The sequence below is a fragment of the Loxodonta africana genome, chromosome 13 (assembly GCF_030014295.1).
Source record: "Loxodonta africana isolate mLoxAfr1 chromosome 13, mLoxAfr1.hap2, whole genome shotgun sequence".
NCBI classification, from domain to species: domain Eukaryota; kingdom Metazoa; phylum Chordata; class Mammalia; order Proboscidea; family Elephantidae; genus Loxodonta; species Loxodonta africana.
The window spans coordinates 82,894,380-82,911,286 of NC_087354.1; the positions used below are offsets into that span (position 1 = coordinate 82,894,380).

The 16,907-nt window shown below is 38.8% G+C and overlaps 1 protein-coding gene across 4 annotated transcripts in view; it reads left to right on the forward strand.

Annotated features, from left to right (window-relative positions):
* The window catches only part of GRIA2 (glutamate ionotropic receptor AMPA type subunit 2), a 222,428-nt gene that overhangs the window by 109,281 nt on the left and 96,240 nt on the right, over window positions 1–16,907 (forward strand). For all 4 annotated transcript variants that reach the window (XM_064267640.1, XM_064267641.1, XM_064267642.1 and 1 more), the window contains one exon: window positions 4,320–4,559. In XM_064267640.1, the coding sequence (XP_064123710.1) occupies window positions 4,320–4,559 (240 nt within the window). The remainder of the gene's footprint in view (window positions 1–4,319; window positions 4,560–16,907) is intronic.

Below are 16,907 nucleotides of genomic sequence, written 5' to 3' on the forward strand. Positions count from 1 at the left end.
TGCTGCTTCCATGGACATTGACTGTGGATCCAAGTAAAATGAAATCCTTGACAATTTCTTTTTTTTCTCCATTTATCATGATATTGCTTATTGGTCCAGTCATGAAGATTTTTGCTTTCTTTATGTTGAGATGCAATCTGTACTGAAGGCTGTGGTCTTTTATCTTCATCGGTAAATGCTTCAAGTCCTCTTCACTTTCAACAAGCAAGGTTGTGTCACCTGTATAACGCAGGTTGTTGATGAGTCTTCCTGCAATCCTGACACTCCATTCTTCTTCATATAGTCGAGCTTCTCGGATTATTTGCTCAGCATTCAGATTGAATAAATATGGATGGTGAAAGGATACAACCCTGACCACACATTCTTCCTGACTTTAAAACATGCAACATCGCCTTGTTCTGTTTGAACTACTGCCTCTTGGTCTAAGTACAGGTTCCTCAAGAGCACAATTAAATGTTGTGGAATTCCCATTCTTTGCAATGTTATCTATAACTTATTGTGATCCACACAGTCCAATATTTACCATCAGAAACTTATATCCTAAAATAATAAGGTAGAGGTGGAACTGAGAGGTGTTCTGTTCCTTTTTCTGCCTCCAGATATGCCATAGGAAAAGCTTGACTATATGTAGGATGCTGATATTATCTAACTTGTTTTTTAAAGTTATCTTTGGAATTTTTTTCCAGGGCTTAGGTCCCTTGGTGGCTCAAACAGTTAAGTGTTTGACTACTAGCCAGTAGGTTTGTGGTTCAGACCTACCCCATAGGCACCTCACAAGACAGGTCTTCTGAAATGTCATAGCCTTGAAAACCCTATGGAGGAGTTCTACACTGCACACATGGGGTTGCCATGAGTCAGAATTGACTACACAGCAATTAACAACAACATGACATGTTGTTTTGGATATTCTAAGAGGTAGTATACCATCCTCTTTAGGATAGATCTAAGTTAGAGAAATGACTAAATTTTGGAGGCATCACTGCAGAATAAGGTGAAGATCAAAACTTATAATTTCATAATTTCATTTTTAATCAAATAAGAGGTAATTCCAAACTATTGCAAATACTTTTCTTGTGTATGTGTCTATAGGTTTGTGTATACATGTTATATTGGGATAGGAGTATCAGTATCAGAAGGCAAGCAATCTTGGGTACTTGAGGGCTATGGTATTAGAAATATAGCACTGTTTCTTCATCTTGAAACGGTCACTGAAAACTGGGTAAGCAATGTACATTAACTCAGGTGGGCATTCCAATTTATTCCTGGTTTTAAATCTCAAGGACATCCTTACTGGGGACTAACTGGGTGGGGACAGTGACTGACCTAAGAGAGGAAAATGGCCAACGTTGACCAAATGGGTATTAACTGTGTGTGTGTAATAAAGGCATTGTAGAAGTGACATATCCAGAAAAATAGGGAATATTGGCAAACAGACAATCAAATATGTACCATGAAGAGAAAGGATAAGAAGAGAGGGTTGAGAGAGAAAAGGGATAGTCAGGAGAGAAAAGCCATTGTTGTAAAATTACATTCATTTGAAGAATTAGATGGATTGTCTGGAATTGTAATTCTTATGAAGTCTTGTAAAGCTTGTGCCTGCTGTCGGGCCAAAGCCAAGTGTTTCCAGATGGCCATGGTAACTAGGGGGTCCCTTGACAGCTCACTCCAGAGTCTAAAACAAATGGAAAATGAAAGGTATGGCTCCTTATTAAGATTGTCTATGTATTCAAACAATGGCATTCTTTGTCAGACATTCTGCTGGTGCTGTGACTGCTGTTCCATCAGAGAATCTATTTCAATTAAGAACAGAAGAACAGGTCTTGCTAAAACATATTACTTGATCCTATAGTATCTAGATGACATGCAGTACTTTGCAGGAAGTGAAATAAAATAGATCCACAGAGAGTTTTATAGCAAGTCCCTCTTTTTATATGCCATGTGGAATCATCAACTTCTGATAAATTTTTAAAATTTAATATATTTATGTCAGTACACATATATGCATTTATAAAATAAGAAATCACTGCAGAGATTACCTAGATGAGTTTTAACAATGAAAGGTCTATATGTACATGAAAAATGGGCATAACTGTTGTCATGAATTGAACTGTGTTCCCCAAAAATATCTGTCAACTTGGCTAGGTCATGATTACCAGTATTGTGTGATTGTCTACCATTTTGTCATCGATGTGATTTCCCTATGTGTTGTAAATCCTATCACTATGATGTAATGAGATGGATTAGAGGCAGTTATATTGATGAGATCTACAAGATTAGATAGTATCTTAAGCCAGTCTCTTTTGAGACATAAAACGATAGAGAAACGATCAGAGAAACAGGGGGACTTCATACCACCAAGAAAGCAGCACCGGGAGCAGAGTATATACTTTGGACCTGAGGTTCATGTGCTGAGATACTTCCAGACCAAGGGAAGACTGATGACAAGGACCTTCCTTCAGAGCCAATAGAAAGAAAGCCTTCCCCTGGAGCCGGTGCCCTGAATGCGGACTTTTAGCCTACTGGGCTGTGAGAGAATAAACTTTGTTAAAGCCATCCACTTGCGGTATTTCTGTTATAGCAGCGCTAGATGACTAAGGCACTCATCAAACACATTTATGAATGTTTTCAACTTCTGTACCCAAACAAGGACACTATATCAATCAATCTATCTATCTATCTATATATGGGCATCAACGAAAACCCTGGTGACATAGTGGTTAAAGTGCTACGGCTGCTAACCAAGAGTTTGGCAGTTCAAATCCATCAGGTGCTCCTTGGAAACTCTATGGGGCAGTTCTACTCTGACCTATAGGGTCGCTATGAGTCAGAATCAACTCAATGGCAAGGGGGTTCGGGTTTGGTTATGGGCATCAATAAAAGGCTAAAATTTCATCTTTACATTATGTTACAAAATAAATGTAAAGAGATACAGTCAGTTGTTTTCTGAGATTCATCAGTTTGCTCTGCCGAAGATCTGTAATAAAGGAAAAAATGTCAATTGATATATTACATAGAGGTAAACTAGAAAGCCCAGAAAACTTTTTATGTTAGAAAGACAAAAGTGAGTTGGAGATCAGGGAATGCTTAAAAGAAAATGGACATATTTGATAAACAAACCCAGTCAAATAAATACCCAATCTTGTTTTCCTTTTAAATAATATATAATATTAATTAAATAATGTATAATAGTTACTGAAAAATTACCACTTATTGTTTATTTCCTGTCTGAAATTGGCTATTGAAGTCTATACGTATTCTAGCAATGCTTTCATTCATAAAGCAAATCTATTTTTCTACAAAATATTTCTGGGAAGTAAGTAAAGTGACCTAAGATAGTATTGGTATTACTATCTTTTATCAGTTCTGACTCATAGTGACCCTATAAGACAGAGTATAACTGTCCCATAGGGTTTCCAAGGAGCTGCGGGTGGATTTGAACTGCCAAACTTTTTTTCGTTAGCAACCAAGCTCCTAACCACTATGCAACCAGGACTCCCAGGGATGTTTAGACTTCTGTTTTTGAAATATAATGTACATACTTCTTGATGATCTAGGTCATATATAAGAGCATAAGTGACTGCTGTGATGAATACAATGAGATTGTGAAAATAACTGAAAAGCCTGCCATTTGGCCCTACAATAATGGCCCCAAATAATTTATTTTCTTCAGCTGAATTTCATTAACCTTCACCCTTGCTATCTGTCCTATTTCCATTTTTGATGTAGGTCTCCATGTGCATGCCGGGCAGGAGCTACTTTCTGTTATTTTCCTGGAACTGCCCTGGGTATGAGAAGAGTTTTTTGACATCTGACTGTTATTCTTCTTTTCCAAATATATATGGAAATTTTTGTAAAATTTCCAGTTTTAAGGGATCATATGGTTCTTTTTCTGGAATGATTGCTTTTGCCCCTCCAACTCAAGTCGTAAGTTCGGCCCAACTCTGGAATTCATGAGGCCTTTGTCTCTCCCTCCATTTTATCTTCCATTTCTCTAGACTCCATGTGGAATTACAGTGAGCACCCTGCAGGTTAAAAAGTATTTTTCTAATACTTTCTTGTTAAACAGTTCTTTCTTCTCACATGGATTTTTATCTTCTTGAGAATAAGCACACAGCTTTATAATTTTTGAATTCTTCAAGTAGAATTCTACATAAAAACATGCTCGTAAATTTTGGTGGATCGTTAATCTAAACTCTGTATTTCTTAAATCTATCAATTATTTTGTATTTTATATAAATGAAACTCAACTTTCCAGCAAATGCATACAATTGTACGCCAATTTAAATGGTTTCTCCTTTCTCTTTTCCCTGTTCTCCTAGTCTGCTCCCAGTTTTCAAGAGGAGTCTATGCCATTTTTGGATTTTATGACAAGAAATCTGTAAATACCATCACGTCGTTTTGTGGAACGCTCCATGTCTCCTTCATCACTCCCAGCTTCCCGACAGATGGCACACACCCATTTGTCATTCAGATGAGACCTGACCTCAAAGGAGCACTTCTTAGCTTGATTGAATACTATCAATGGGATAAGTTTGCATATCTCTATGACAGTGACCGAGGTAAGTAACAAAATCTAACTCTTTGTAATGGGGCAGACTTAATGCCTGTATGTGTCACTTACATATGATGTTATAGAGCTATAAAGGTGTATTAAAATTCAAGGATTGCTTGGTTTAATTTTGCTGAATAAATGAGTAATGCAATTGGAAACATGGGAAGCATATTTAGAGTATCACACAAACAAAGTGAATGCACAATTTGCAGATGTAAACTGTGTCAACACTATGCCCAAATGTGCAGTTGTAAAACAAAACAAAACATATTCTGGTGCATGGTAGTTGTTGTTGTTGTTAGGTGCCGTCGAGTCAGTTCCGACTCATAGTGACCCTATGCACAACAGAACGAAACACTGCCTGGTCCTGAGCCATCATTACAATCATTGCTATGCTTAAGCTCATTGTTGCAGCCACTGTGTCAATCCACCTCCTTGAGGGCCTTCCTCTTTTCTGCTGGCCCTGTATTCTGCCAAGCATGATGTCCTTCTCCAGGGACTGATCCCTCCTGACAACATGTCCAAAGTGTGTAAGACACAGTCTCGCCATCCTTGCCTCTAAGGAGCATTCTGGCTGTAGTTCGTCCAAGACAGATTTGTTCGTTCTTTTGGCAGTCCATGGTATATTCAATATTCTTCGCCATCACCACAATTCAAAGGCATCAATTCTTCTTCGGTCTTCCTTATTCATTGTCCAGCTTTAACATGCATATGACGTGATAGAAAATACCATGGCTTGGGTCAGGCGCACCTTAGTCTTCAGGGTGACATCTTTGCTCTTCAACACTTTGAGGAGGTCCTTTGCAGCAGATTTCCCCAATGCAATGCATCTTTTGATTTCTTGACTGCTGCTTCCATGGCTGTTGATTGTGGATCCAAGTAAAATGAAATCCTTGACAACTTTAATCTTTTCTCCGTTTATCATGATGTTGCTCATTGGTCCAGTTGTGAGGATTTTTGTTTTCTTTATGTTGAGGCGCAATCCATACTGAAGGCTGTGGTCTTTGATCTTCATTAGTAAGTGCTTCAAGTCCTCTTCACTTTCAGCACGCAAGGTTGTGTCATCTGTATAACGCAGGCTGTTAATAAGTCTTCCACCAATCCTGATGCCCTGCTCTTCTTCGTATAGTCCAGCTTCTCGGATTACTTGCTCAGCATAAGATTGAATAGGTATGGTGAAAGAATACAAACCTGACGCACACCTTTCCTGAATTTAAACCAGTCAGTACCCCCTTGTTATGTCCAAACAACCACCTCTTGATCTATGTAAAGATTCCTCATAAGCAAAATTAAGTGTTCTGGAATTCCCATTCTTCGCAATGTTATCCATAGTTTGTTATGATCCACACTGTTGAATGCCTTTGCATAGTCAATAAAACACAGGTAAACATCCTTCTGGTATTCTCTGCTTTCAGCATGGTAGTTAAGACCCCATAATGACTGTGTCACTAGTCTAGGTGAGTGAAGTGGCTGCCTTGAAAAGTGGTTTAAGTAAAATTTAAATAATAACATAATAAGAAATTATATGCTTATTTACATTTATTAGGCATTTCATATATGAAAGTTTTATCAGGCAGGTAGCATTATTACCCTTGCTTTAGCATAAGATCCCTGAATATTAGAGAAGTTACAGGCCTTGCCCAGAATCAATGTATTGTATATTTTTTAATATCAAATTCTACATGATTTTTTTCTTTTTTTTTTTTATAATAGTTTTTATTGAGCTTTAGGTGAACGTTTACAAATCAAGTCAGTCTGTCACATATAAGCCTATATACAACTTACTCCTTACTCCCACTTACTCTCCCCCTAATGAGTCAGCCCTTCCAGTCTCTCCTTTCGTGACAATTTTGCCAGTTTCTAACCCTCTCTACCCTCCCATCTCCCCTCCAGACAGGAGATGCCACCATAGTCTCTCAAGTGTCCACCTTATACAAGTAGCTCACTCTTCATCAGCATCTCTCTCCTACCCATTGTCCAGTTCCTTCCATGTCTGATGAGTTGTCTTCGGGAATGGTTCCTGTCCTGGGCCAACAGAAGGTTTGGGGACCATGACCGCCGGGATTCCTCTAGTCTCAGTCAGACCATTAAGTCTGGTCTTTTTATGTGAGTTTGGGGTCTGCATCCCACTGATCTCCTGCTCCCTCAGGGGTTCTCTGTTGTGCTTCCTGTCAGGGCAGTCATCAGTTGTGGCCGGGCACCAACTAGTTCTTCTGGTCTCAGGATGATGTAAGTCTCTGGTTCATGTGGCCCTTTCTGTCTCTTGGGCTCATAGGTATCGTGTGACCTTGGTGTTCTTCATTCTCCTTTGATCCAGGTGGGTTGAGACCAATTGATGCACCTTAGATGGCCGCTTGTTAGCATTTAAGACCCCAGATGTCACATTTCAAAGTGGGATGCAGAATGTTTTCATAATAGAATTATTTTGCCAATTGACTTAGAAGTCCCCTTAAGCCATAGTCCCCAAACCCCTGCCCTTGCTCCGCTGACCTTTGAAGCATTCAGTTTATCCCGGAAACTTCTTAGCTTTTGGTCCAGTCCAGCTGAGCTAACCTTCCGTGAATTCAGTATTGTCCTTCCCTTCACCTAAAGTAGTACTTATCTACTAACTAATCAGTAAATAGCCTTCTCCCGCCCTCCCTCCCTCCCCTCCTCATAACCACAAAAGTATGTGTTCTTCTCAGTTTATGCTATTTCTCAAGATCTTATAATAGTGGTCTTATACAATATTTGTCCTTTTGCCTCTGACTAATTTCGCTCAGCATAATGCCTTCCAGGTTCCTCCATGTCATGAAATGTTTCAGAGATTCGTCACTGTTCTTTATCGATGCGTAGTATTCCATTGTGTGAATATACCACAATTTATTTAACCATTCATCCGTTGATGGACATCTTGGTTGCTTCCAGCTTTTTGCTATTGTAAACAGAGCTGCAATAAACATGGGTGTGCATGTATCTGTTTGTATGAAGGCTCTTATTTCTCTAGGGTATATTCCGAGGAGTGGGATTTCTGTTTATGGTAGTTCTATTTCTAACTTTTTAAGAAAACGCCGGATAGATTTCCAAAGTGGTTGTACCATTTTACATTCCCACCAGCAGTGTATGAGTTCCAGTATCTCCGCAGCCTCTCCAACATTTATTATTTTGTGTTTTTTGGGTTAATGCCAGCCTTGTTGGAGTGAGATGGAATCTCATCGTAGTTTTAATTTGCATTTCTCTAATAGCTAATGATCGAGAGCATTTTCTCATGTATCTGTTAGCTGCTGAATATCTTCTTTAGTGAAGTGCGTGTTCATATCCTTTGCCCACTTCTTGATTGGGTTGTTTGTCTTTTTGTGGTTGAGTTTTAACAAAATCTTATAGATTTTAGAGATCAGGCGCTGGTCTGAGATGTCATAGCTGAAAATTCTTTCCCAATCTGTAGGTGGTGTTTTTACTCTTTTGGTGAAGTCTTTAGATGAGCATAGGTGTTTGATTTTTAGGAGCTCCCACTTATCTGGTTTCTTTTTGTCATTTTTGGTAATGTTTTGTATTCCGTTTATGCCTTGTATTAGGGCTCCTAAGTTTGTCCCTATTTTTTCTTCCATGATCTTTATCGTTTTAGTCTTTATGTTTATGTCTTTAATCCACTTGGAGATAGTTTTTGTGCATGGTGTGAGGTATGTGTCCTGTTTCATTTTTTTGCAAATGGATATCCAGTTATGCCAGCACCATTTGTTAAAAAGACTGTCATTTCCCCAGTTAACTGACACTGGGCCTTTGTCAAATATCAGCTGCTCATATACGGATGGATTTATATCTGGGTTCTCAATTCTGTTCCACTGGTCTATGTGCCTGTTGTTTTACCAGTACCAGGCTGTTTTGACTAGTGTGGCTGTATAATAGGTTCTAAAATCAGGTAGAGTGAGGCCTCCCACTTTCTTCTTCTTTTTCAGTAATGCTTTACTTATCCGAGGCTTCTTTCCCTTCCATATGCAGTTGGTGATTTGTTTCTCTATCACATTAAAAAATGTCATTGGAATTTGGATCGGAAGTGCATTGTATGTATAGATGGCTTTTGGTAGAACAGACGTTTTTACAATGTTAAGTCTTCCTATCCATGCGCAAGGTATGCTTTTCCACTTAAGTAGGTCCTTTTTAGTTTCGTGTAGTAGTACTTTGTAGTTTTCTTTGTATAGGTCTTTTACATCTTTGGTAAGATTTATTCCTAAGTATTTTACCTTCTTGGGGGCTACTGTGAATGGTATTGATTTGGTGATTTCCTCTTCAATGTTCTTTTTGTTGATGTAGAGGAATCCAAGTGATTTTTGTATGTTTATTGTATAACCTGAGACTCTGCCAAACTCTTCTATTAGTTTCAGTAGTTTTCTGGAGGATTCCTTAGGGTTTTCTGTGTATAAGATCATGTCATCTGCAAGCAGAGATCATTTGACTTCCTCCTTGCCAATCCGGATGCCCTTTATTTCTTTGTCTGGCCTAATTGCTCTGGCTAGGACTTCTAGCACAATGTTGAATAAGAGTGGTGATAAAGGGCATCCTTGTCTGGTTCCCGTTCTCAAGGGAAATGCTTTCAGGCTCTCTCCATTCAGAGTGATGTTGGCTGTTGGCTTTGTATAGATGCCCTTTATTATGTTGAGGAATTTTCCTTCAATTCCTATCTTGCTGACAGTTTTTATCATAAGTGGGTGTTGGGCTTTGTCAAATGCCTTTTCTGCATCAACTGATAAGATCATGTGGTGTTTGTCTTTTGTTTTATTTATATGGTGGATTACAGTAATGGTTTTTCTAATATTAAACCAGCCTTGCATACAAAAAAAAAACCCAGTGTTGTCGATACCTGGTATAAATCCCACTTGATCGTGGTGGATTATTTTTTTGATATGTTGTTGAATTCTATTGGCTAGAATTTTGTTGAAGATTTTTGCATCTATGTTCATGAGGGATATAGGTCTGTAATTTTCTTTTTTTGTGATGTCTTTACCTGGTTTTGGTATCAGGGAGATGGTGCATTCATAGAATGAGTTGGTTAGTATTCCGTCATTTTCTATGCTTTGAAATACCTTTAGTAGTAGTGGTGTTATCTCTTCTCTGAAAGTTTGGTAGAACTCTGCAGTATAGCCATCCGGGCCAGGGCTTTTATTTGTTGGGAGTTTTTTGATTACCTTTTCAATCTCTTTTTTTGTTATGGGTCTATTTGTTCTACTTCTGATTGTGTTAGTTTAGGTAGGTAGTGTTTTTCTAGGAATTCATCCATTTCTTCTAGGTTTGCAACTTTGTTAAAGTACAATTTTTCATAATAATCTGATATGATTCTTTTAATTCCAGTTGAGTCTGTGTGATGTGACCCATCTCGTTTCTTATTTGGGTTATTTGTTTTCTTTCCTGTATTTCTTTAGTCATTCTGGCCAATGGTTTATCAATTTTGTTAATTTTTTCAAAGAACCAGCTTTTGGCTTTGTTAATTCTTTCAATTGTTTTTCTGTTCTCTTTTAATTCATTTAGTTCAGCTCTAATTTTTATTACTTGTTTTCTTCTGGTGTCTGATGGATTCTTTTGTTGCTCACTTTCTATTTGTTCAAGTTGTAGGAACAGTTCTCTGATTTTGGCTCTTTCTTCTTTTTGTATGTGTGCATTTATCAATATAAATTGGCCTCTGAGCACTGCTTTTGCTGTGTCCCAGAGGTTTTGATAGGAAGTATTTTCATTCTCGTTGCATTCTATGAATGTCTTTATTCCCTCCTTAATGTCTTCTATAACCCAGTCTTTTTTCAGCAGGGTATTGTTCAGTTTCCAAGTGTTTGATTTCTTTTCCCTAATTTTTCTGTTATTGATTTCCACTTTTATGGCCTTGTGGTCTGAGAAGATGCTTTGTAATATTTCGATGTTTTGGATTATGCAAATGTTTGTTTATGACCTAATATGTGGTCTATTCTAGAGAATGTTCCATGTGTGCTAGAAAAAAAAGTATACTTTGTAGCAGTTGGGTGGAGAGTTCTGTATAAGTCAATGAGGTCAAGTTGGTTGATTGTAGTAATTAGGTCTTCCGTGTCTCTATTGAGCTTCTTACTGGATGTCCTGTCCTTCTCCGAAAGTGGTGTGCTGAAGTCTCCTACTATAATTGTGGAGGTGTCTATCTCACTTTTCAGTTCTGTTGTAATTTGTTTTATGTATCTTACAGCCTTGTCATTGGGTGCATAAATATTTAATATGGTTATATCTTCCTGGTCAATTGTCCCTTTTATCATTATGTAGTGTCCTTCTTTATCCTTTGTGGTGGATTTAAGTTTAAAGTCTATTTTGTCAGAAATTAATATTGCTACTCCTCTTCTTTTTTGCTTATTGTTTGCTTGATATATATGTTTTTTCCATCCTTTGAGTTTTAGTTTGTTTGTGTCTCTAAGTCTAAGGTGTGTCTCTTGTAGGCAGCATATAGACGGATCGTGTTTCTTTATCCAGTCTGAGACTCTCTGTCTCTTTATTGGTGCGTTTAGTCCATTTACATTCAGTGTAATTATAGATAAGTACGTGTTTAGTGCTGTCATTTTGATGCCTTTTTATGTGTGTTGTTGACAATTTCATTTTTCCGCTTACTTTTTTGTGCCGAGACGTTTTTCTTTGTAAATTGTGTGTTCCTCATTTTCGTAGTATTTGACTTTATGTTTGCTGAGTTGTTACTTTTTCTTGGTTTTTATTTTGAGTTATGGAGTTGTTTTACCTCTTTGTGGTTACCTTAATATTTACCCCCCATTTTTCTAAGTAAAAACCTAACTCGTATTGTCCTATATCGCCTTGTATCCCTCTCCATATGTCAGTTCTATGCCACCTGTATTTAGTCCCTCTTTTTGATTATTGTGATCTTTTATGTATTGACTTCAATGATTCCCTGTTTTGAGCGTTGTTTTTTTTTTTTTTTAATTAATCTTAATTTGTTTTTGTGATTTCCCTATTTGAGTTGATATCAGGGTGCTCTGCTCTGTGACCCTGTGCTGTGCTGGTATCTGATATTATTGGTTTTCTGATCAAACAATTTCCTTTAGTATTTCTTGTAGCTTTGGTTTGGTTTTTGCAAATTCTCTAAGCTTGTGTTTATCTGTTAATGTCTTAATTTCGCCTTCATATTTCAGAGAGAGTTTTGCTGGATATATGATCCTTGGCTGGCAGTTTTTCTCCTTCAGTGCTCTGTATATGTCATCCCATTGCCTTCTTGCCTGCATGGTTTCTGCTGAGTAGTCTGAACTTATATTCTTATTGATTCTCCATTGTAGGAGACCTTTCTTTTATCCCTGGCTGCTTTTAAAATTTTCTCTTTATCTTTGGTTTTGGCAAGTTTGATGATAATATGTCTTGGTGATTTTCTTTTTGGATCAATCTTAAATGGGGTTCAATGAGCATCTTGGATAGATATCCTTTCGTCTTTCATGATGTCAGGGAAGTTTTTTGCCAACAGATCTTCAACTATTTTCTCTGTGTTTTCTGTTGTCCCTCCCTGTTCTGGGACTCCAATCACACGCAAGTTATTCTTGATAGAGTCCCACATGATTCTTAGGGTTTCTTCATTTTTTAAAATTCTTTTATCTGATTTTTTTCAGCCATATTGGTGTTAATTCCCTGGTCCTCCAGATCTCCCAGTCTGCATTCTAATTGCTTGAGTCTGCTCCTCTGACTTCCTATTGCGTTGTCTAATTCTGTAATTTTATTGTTAATCTTTTGGTTTTCTGAACGCTGTCTCTCTATGGATTCTTGCAACTTATTAATTTTTCCACTATGTTCTTGAATAATCTTTTTGAGTTCTTCAACTGCTTTATCAGTATGTTCCTTGGCTTTTTCTGTAGATTGCCTTATTTCATTTCTGAGGTCATCCCTGATGTCTTGAAGCATTCTGTAAATTAGTTTTTTATATTCTGTCTCTGGCAATTCCAGGATTGTATCTTCATTTGGGAAAGATTTTCATTCTTTAGTTTGGGGAGTTGTAGAAGCAATCACGGTCTGCTTCTTTATGTGGTTTGATATTGACTGCTGTCTCCGAGCCATCACTAAGATATTGCAGTGATTTATTCTGTATTTGCTCACTGAGTCTTATCTTGTTTTGTTCTCTTTCAATACACATAGATGGGCTACTAGATTGAGCTGTCTTGGTTGTTGTAGCCCTTGACTCACTTATGTCGTATTACCAGCTGGTTTGAGCTGTTACCAGATATATAAGCCTGAGTCCATTCACTATTCTTAGGTAGAATCTGATTTTGGGTCCACCTAGAGAAGTAGTGGTGATAGTTGTGTGCACCAGACCTTAGGCCCCTAATGCAAGTACCTCTAGAAATTGGTAGGTGTCACCCTTCTTAGACCCTTAAGGCAGGAGGCTAGGTGGTCTGGGAGGAGCTTCAGCCCTTAGTTCCCTGTTGTGGATCAGTGAGGGCTCTGTTGAATATGCAGAGATATCAGACCTGGGCAACTTGTCTTTCCAGTTATCCGCTAAAACAATTGCAGTCAGATCCCTATCAGAAATGCCTTTGCATTATAATAGCTACCTTGTTCCTTGTAGGGATGAAAACCCAGGACTGTGGATCACATATGCTTGGCTGAAGCTGGTTCTGTGTTTTTAGTCCAATTAGAGAAGGATTTTTGGTCCCTGGGTTTTTTGTGGTTGCTTCTCTCAGGCCAGATGAATGGGTTAGGAAAAGAGCAAAAAAAAAAAAAAAAAAGGAAAAGAAAAAAGCGCAGAGCAGTTCTCCCTCTGGCTCAGGAAATTCCAATGTTAATGAAGCCGCCTGGGAAGGGGAGGGAAGGATTCAAATAAACAGGAGAGGGTAGCACTGTAGAATATAGACAAAGTTACTTATCTTGCTTGGGATGACTGTTTTATCTGAGATTCCTGAGGGGCGCATCGACTGTGTGTGCTGGGTGGGTAGAGATTGTCCCCGATGGTCAGGCCTGCGTCCCGTGCTTGCACTGTCTCAGAAGCCGCGGTTAGTTCCTCTGCTCCCTATCCAAAGCCCAGAGCCAAGGTTCCCCAGCTGGGATGCTGCACTCCCGGCTCCAAAACCAGTCGCTGCCTCCCAGTGACTTCTCCTCCTGTCAGCTGTGTCGCTGTGCTGCCTGCGTGCACTGGCTGGGCTTCCCCCGAGGTCAGTTCAGGGGGCTAGGGCTGCGCCCCGTTTTTGCGCCATCTCAGGAAGCTGTGCTTAGCCCCTTTGCGCCCAGTCCAAAGCCTGGCGCCAAGGTTTCCTAACTGGGACGCTGGCTCCAGGCTCTGAAAACAGTCGCTGCTTCCCCTTGGTTGTTCGTTCTCAGTCTCTGTCACTCAGGTCAACTCTTTAGATCTGTGTTTGATGGTCAGGGTTCGTAAATTGTCATGTATGTGATCGATTCACTTGCTTTTCCGAGTCTTTGTTGCAAGAGGGATCCGAGGTAGCGTCTACCTAGTCAGCCATCTTGGCCCCGCCTCTGATTTTTTTCAAGTTTTAAAGAGTCTTTATTGATGCCATAGATTGTTAATTTTGTTTTTCTCTTTTTTCATACTCTTTTTTTCTTTTTACAGTTTTTATTGTGCTTTAAGTGAAAGTTTACAAGTCAAGTCAGTCTCTCACACAAAAACTTATATATACGTTGCTACATACTCCCAAAAGCCCGCTCTCTCCCTCCACTCTCTCTTTTCGTGTCCATTTCACCAGCTTTTAACCCCCTCTTTCCTCTCATCTCCCCTCCAGGCAGGAGATGCCAACATAGTCTCAAATGTCCACCTGATCCAGGAAGCTCACTCCTCATCAGCATCCCTCTCCAACCAATTGTCCAGTCCAATCCATGTCTGAAGAGTTGGCCTTGGGAATGGTTCCTGTCCTGGGCCAAAAGAAGTTCTGGGGGCCATGACCACTGAGGTCCTTCTAGTCTCAGTCAGACCATTAAGTCTGGTTTTTTTATGAGAATATGGGGTCTGCATCCCACTACTCTCCTGCTCCCTCAGGGGTTCTCTGTTGTGTTCCCTATCTGGGCAGTCATCGGTTATAGCCAGGCACCATCTAGTTCTTCTGGTCTCAGGATGATGTAGTCTCTGGTTCATGTAGCCCTTTCTGTCTCTTGGGCGCATAATTACCTTGTGTCCTTGGTGTTCTTCATTCTCCTTTGATCCAGGTGGGTTGAGACCAATTCATGCATCTTAGGTGGCTGCTTGCTAGGGTTTAAGACCCCAGACTCCACTCTTCAAAGTGAGATGCAGAATGTTTTCTTAATAGATTTTATTATGCCAATTGACTTAGATGTCCCCTGAAACCATGTTCCCCAAACCCCGCCCCTGCTACACTGGCCTTTGAAGCATTCAGTTTATTCAGAAAACTTCTTTGCTTTTGGTTTAGTCCAATTGTGCTGACCTCCCCTCTATTGTGTGCTTGTCTTTCCCTTCACCTAAAAGTTCTTATCTACTATCTAATTAGTGAATGCCCTTCTACCACCCTCCCTCCCTTCCCCCTATCATAACCACAAAAGAATGTTTTCTTGTCTGTTTAAACTATTTCTGAAGTTCTTATAATAGTGGTCTTATACAATATTTGTCCTTTTGCAACTAATTTCACTCAGCATAATGCCTTCCAGGTTCCTCCATGTTATGAAATGTTTCACAGATTTCTCACTGTTCTTTATCATTGCGTAGTATTCCACTGTGTGAATATACCATAATTTATTTATCCATTCATCTGTTGATGGGCACCTTGGTTGCTTCATCTTTTTGGTATTGTAAACAGTGCTGCAATAAACATGGGTGTGCGTATATCTGTTCGTGTAGAGTCTCTTATTTCTCTAGGATATATTCAGAGGAGTGGGATTGCTGGATCCTATGGTAGTTCTATTTCTAGTTTTTTAAGGAAGCGCCAAATCGATTTCCAAAGTGGTTGTACCATTTTACATTCCCACCAGCAATGTATAAGTGTTCCAATCTTTCCACAGCCTCTTCAACAGCATTTATTATTTTGTGTTTTCTGGATTAATGCCAGCCTTGTTGGAGTGAGATGGAATCTCATAGTAGTTTTGATCTGCATTTCTCTAATGGCTAATGATCATGAACTTTTCCTTATCTATCTGTTAGCGACCTGAATGTCTTCTTTAGTGAAGTATCCATATCTTTTGCCCATTTTTTAATTGGGCATTTGTCTTTTTGTAGTTGAGTTTTTGCTGTATCATGTAGATTTTAGAGATCAGGAGCTGATCGGAAATGTCATAGCTAACAACTTTTTTCCAGTCTGTAGGTAGTCTTTTTATTCTTTTGGTGAAGTCTTTGGATGAGCATAGGTGTTTGATTTTTAGAAGCTCCCCGTTATCTAGTTTTTCTTCTGCATTCTTAATAATGTTTCGTATACTGTTTATGCCATGTATTAGGGCTCCTAACGTTGTCCCTATTTTTTCTTCCATGATCTTTCTCGTTTTAGATTTTATATTTAGGTCTTTGATCCATTTCGAGCTCATTTTTGTGCTTGGAGTAAGGTATGGGTTTTGTTTCATTTTTTTTGCAGATGGATATGCAGTTATGCCAGCACCATTTGTTAAAAAGACTGTCTTTCCCTCGTTTAACTGTTTGGGGGCTTTGTCAAATATCAACTGCTCGTATGTGGATGGATTTATGTCTGGATTCTCAATTCTGTTCCATTGGTCCATGTATCTGTTGTTGTACCAGTACCAGGCTGTTTTGACTAGTGTGGCAGTATGATATGTTCTAAAATCAGGTAAAGTAAGGCCTCCCACTTTTTTCTTCTTTTTCAGTAATGCCTTATTTATCTGGGGCCTCTTTCCCTTCCATATGAATTTGGTGATTTGTTTTTCCATCTCCTTAGAGAATGTCGTTGGGATTTGGATCGGAATTGCATTAAATCGCTTTTGGTAGAACAGACATTTTTTAATGTTAAATCTTCCTATCCATGAGCAAGGTATGTTTTCCACTTATGTAAATCTCTTTTGGTTTCTTGCAGAAGTGTACTGTAATTTTCTTTGTATAAGCCTTTACATGTCTGGTAAGATTTATTCCTGAGTATTTTATCTTCTTATTATAATATTTTTTTTTTATTTTATCTTCTTGGGGGCTACTGTAAACGGCACTGATTTGGTGATTTCCTCTTTGATGTTCTTTTTGTTGGTGTAGAGGAATCCAACTGATTTTTGTATGTTTATCTTGTGTTCTGATACTCTGCTGAACTCTTCTATTAGTTTCAGTAGTTTTCTGGAGGATTCCTTAGGGTTTTCTGTGTATAAGATCACATCATCTGCAAATAGAGATACTTTTACATCTTCCTTGCCAATCTGGATGTCCTTTATTTCTTTACGTAGCCTAATGGCTCTGGCTTGGACCTCCAATGCAATGTTGACTAAGAGCGGTGAT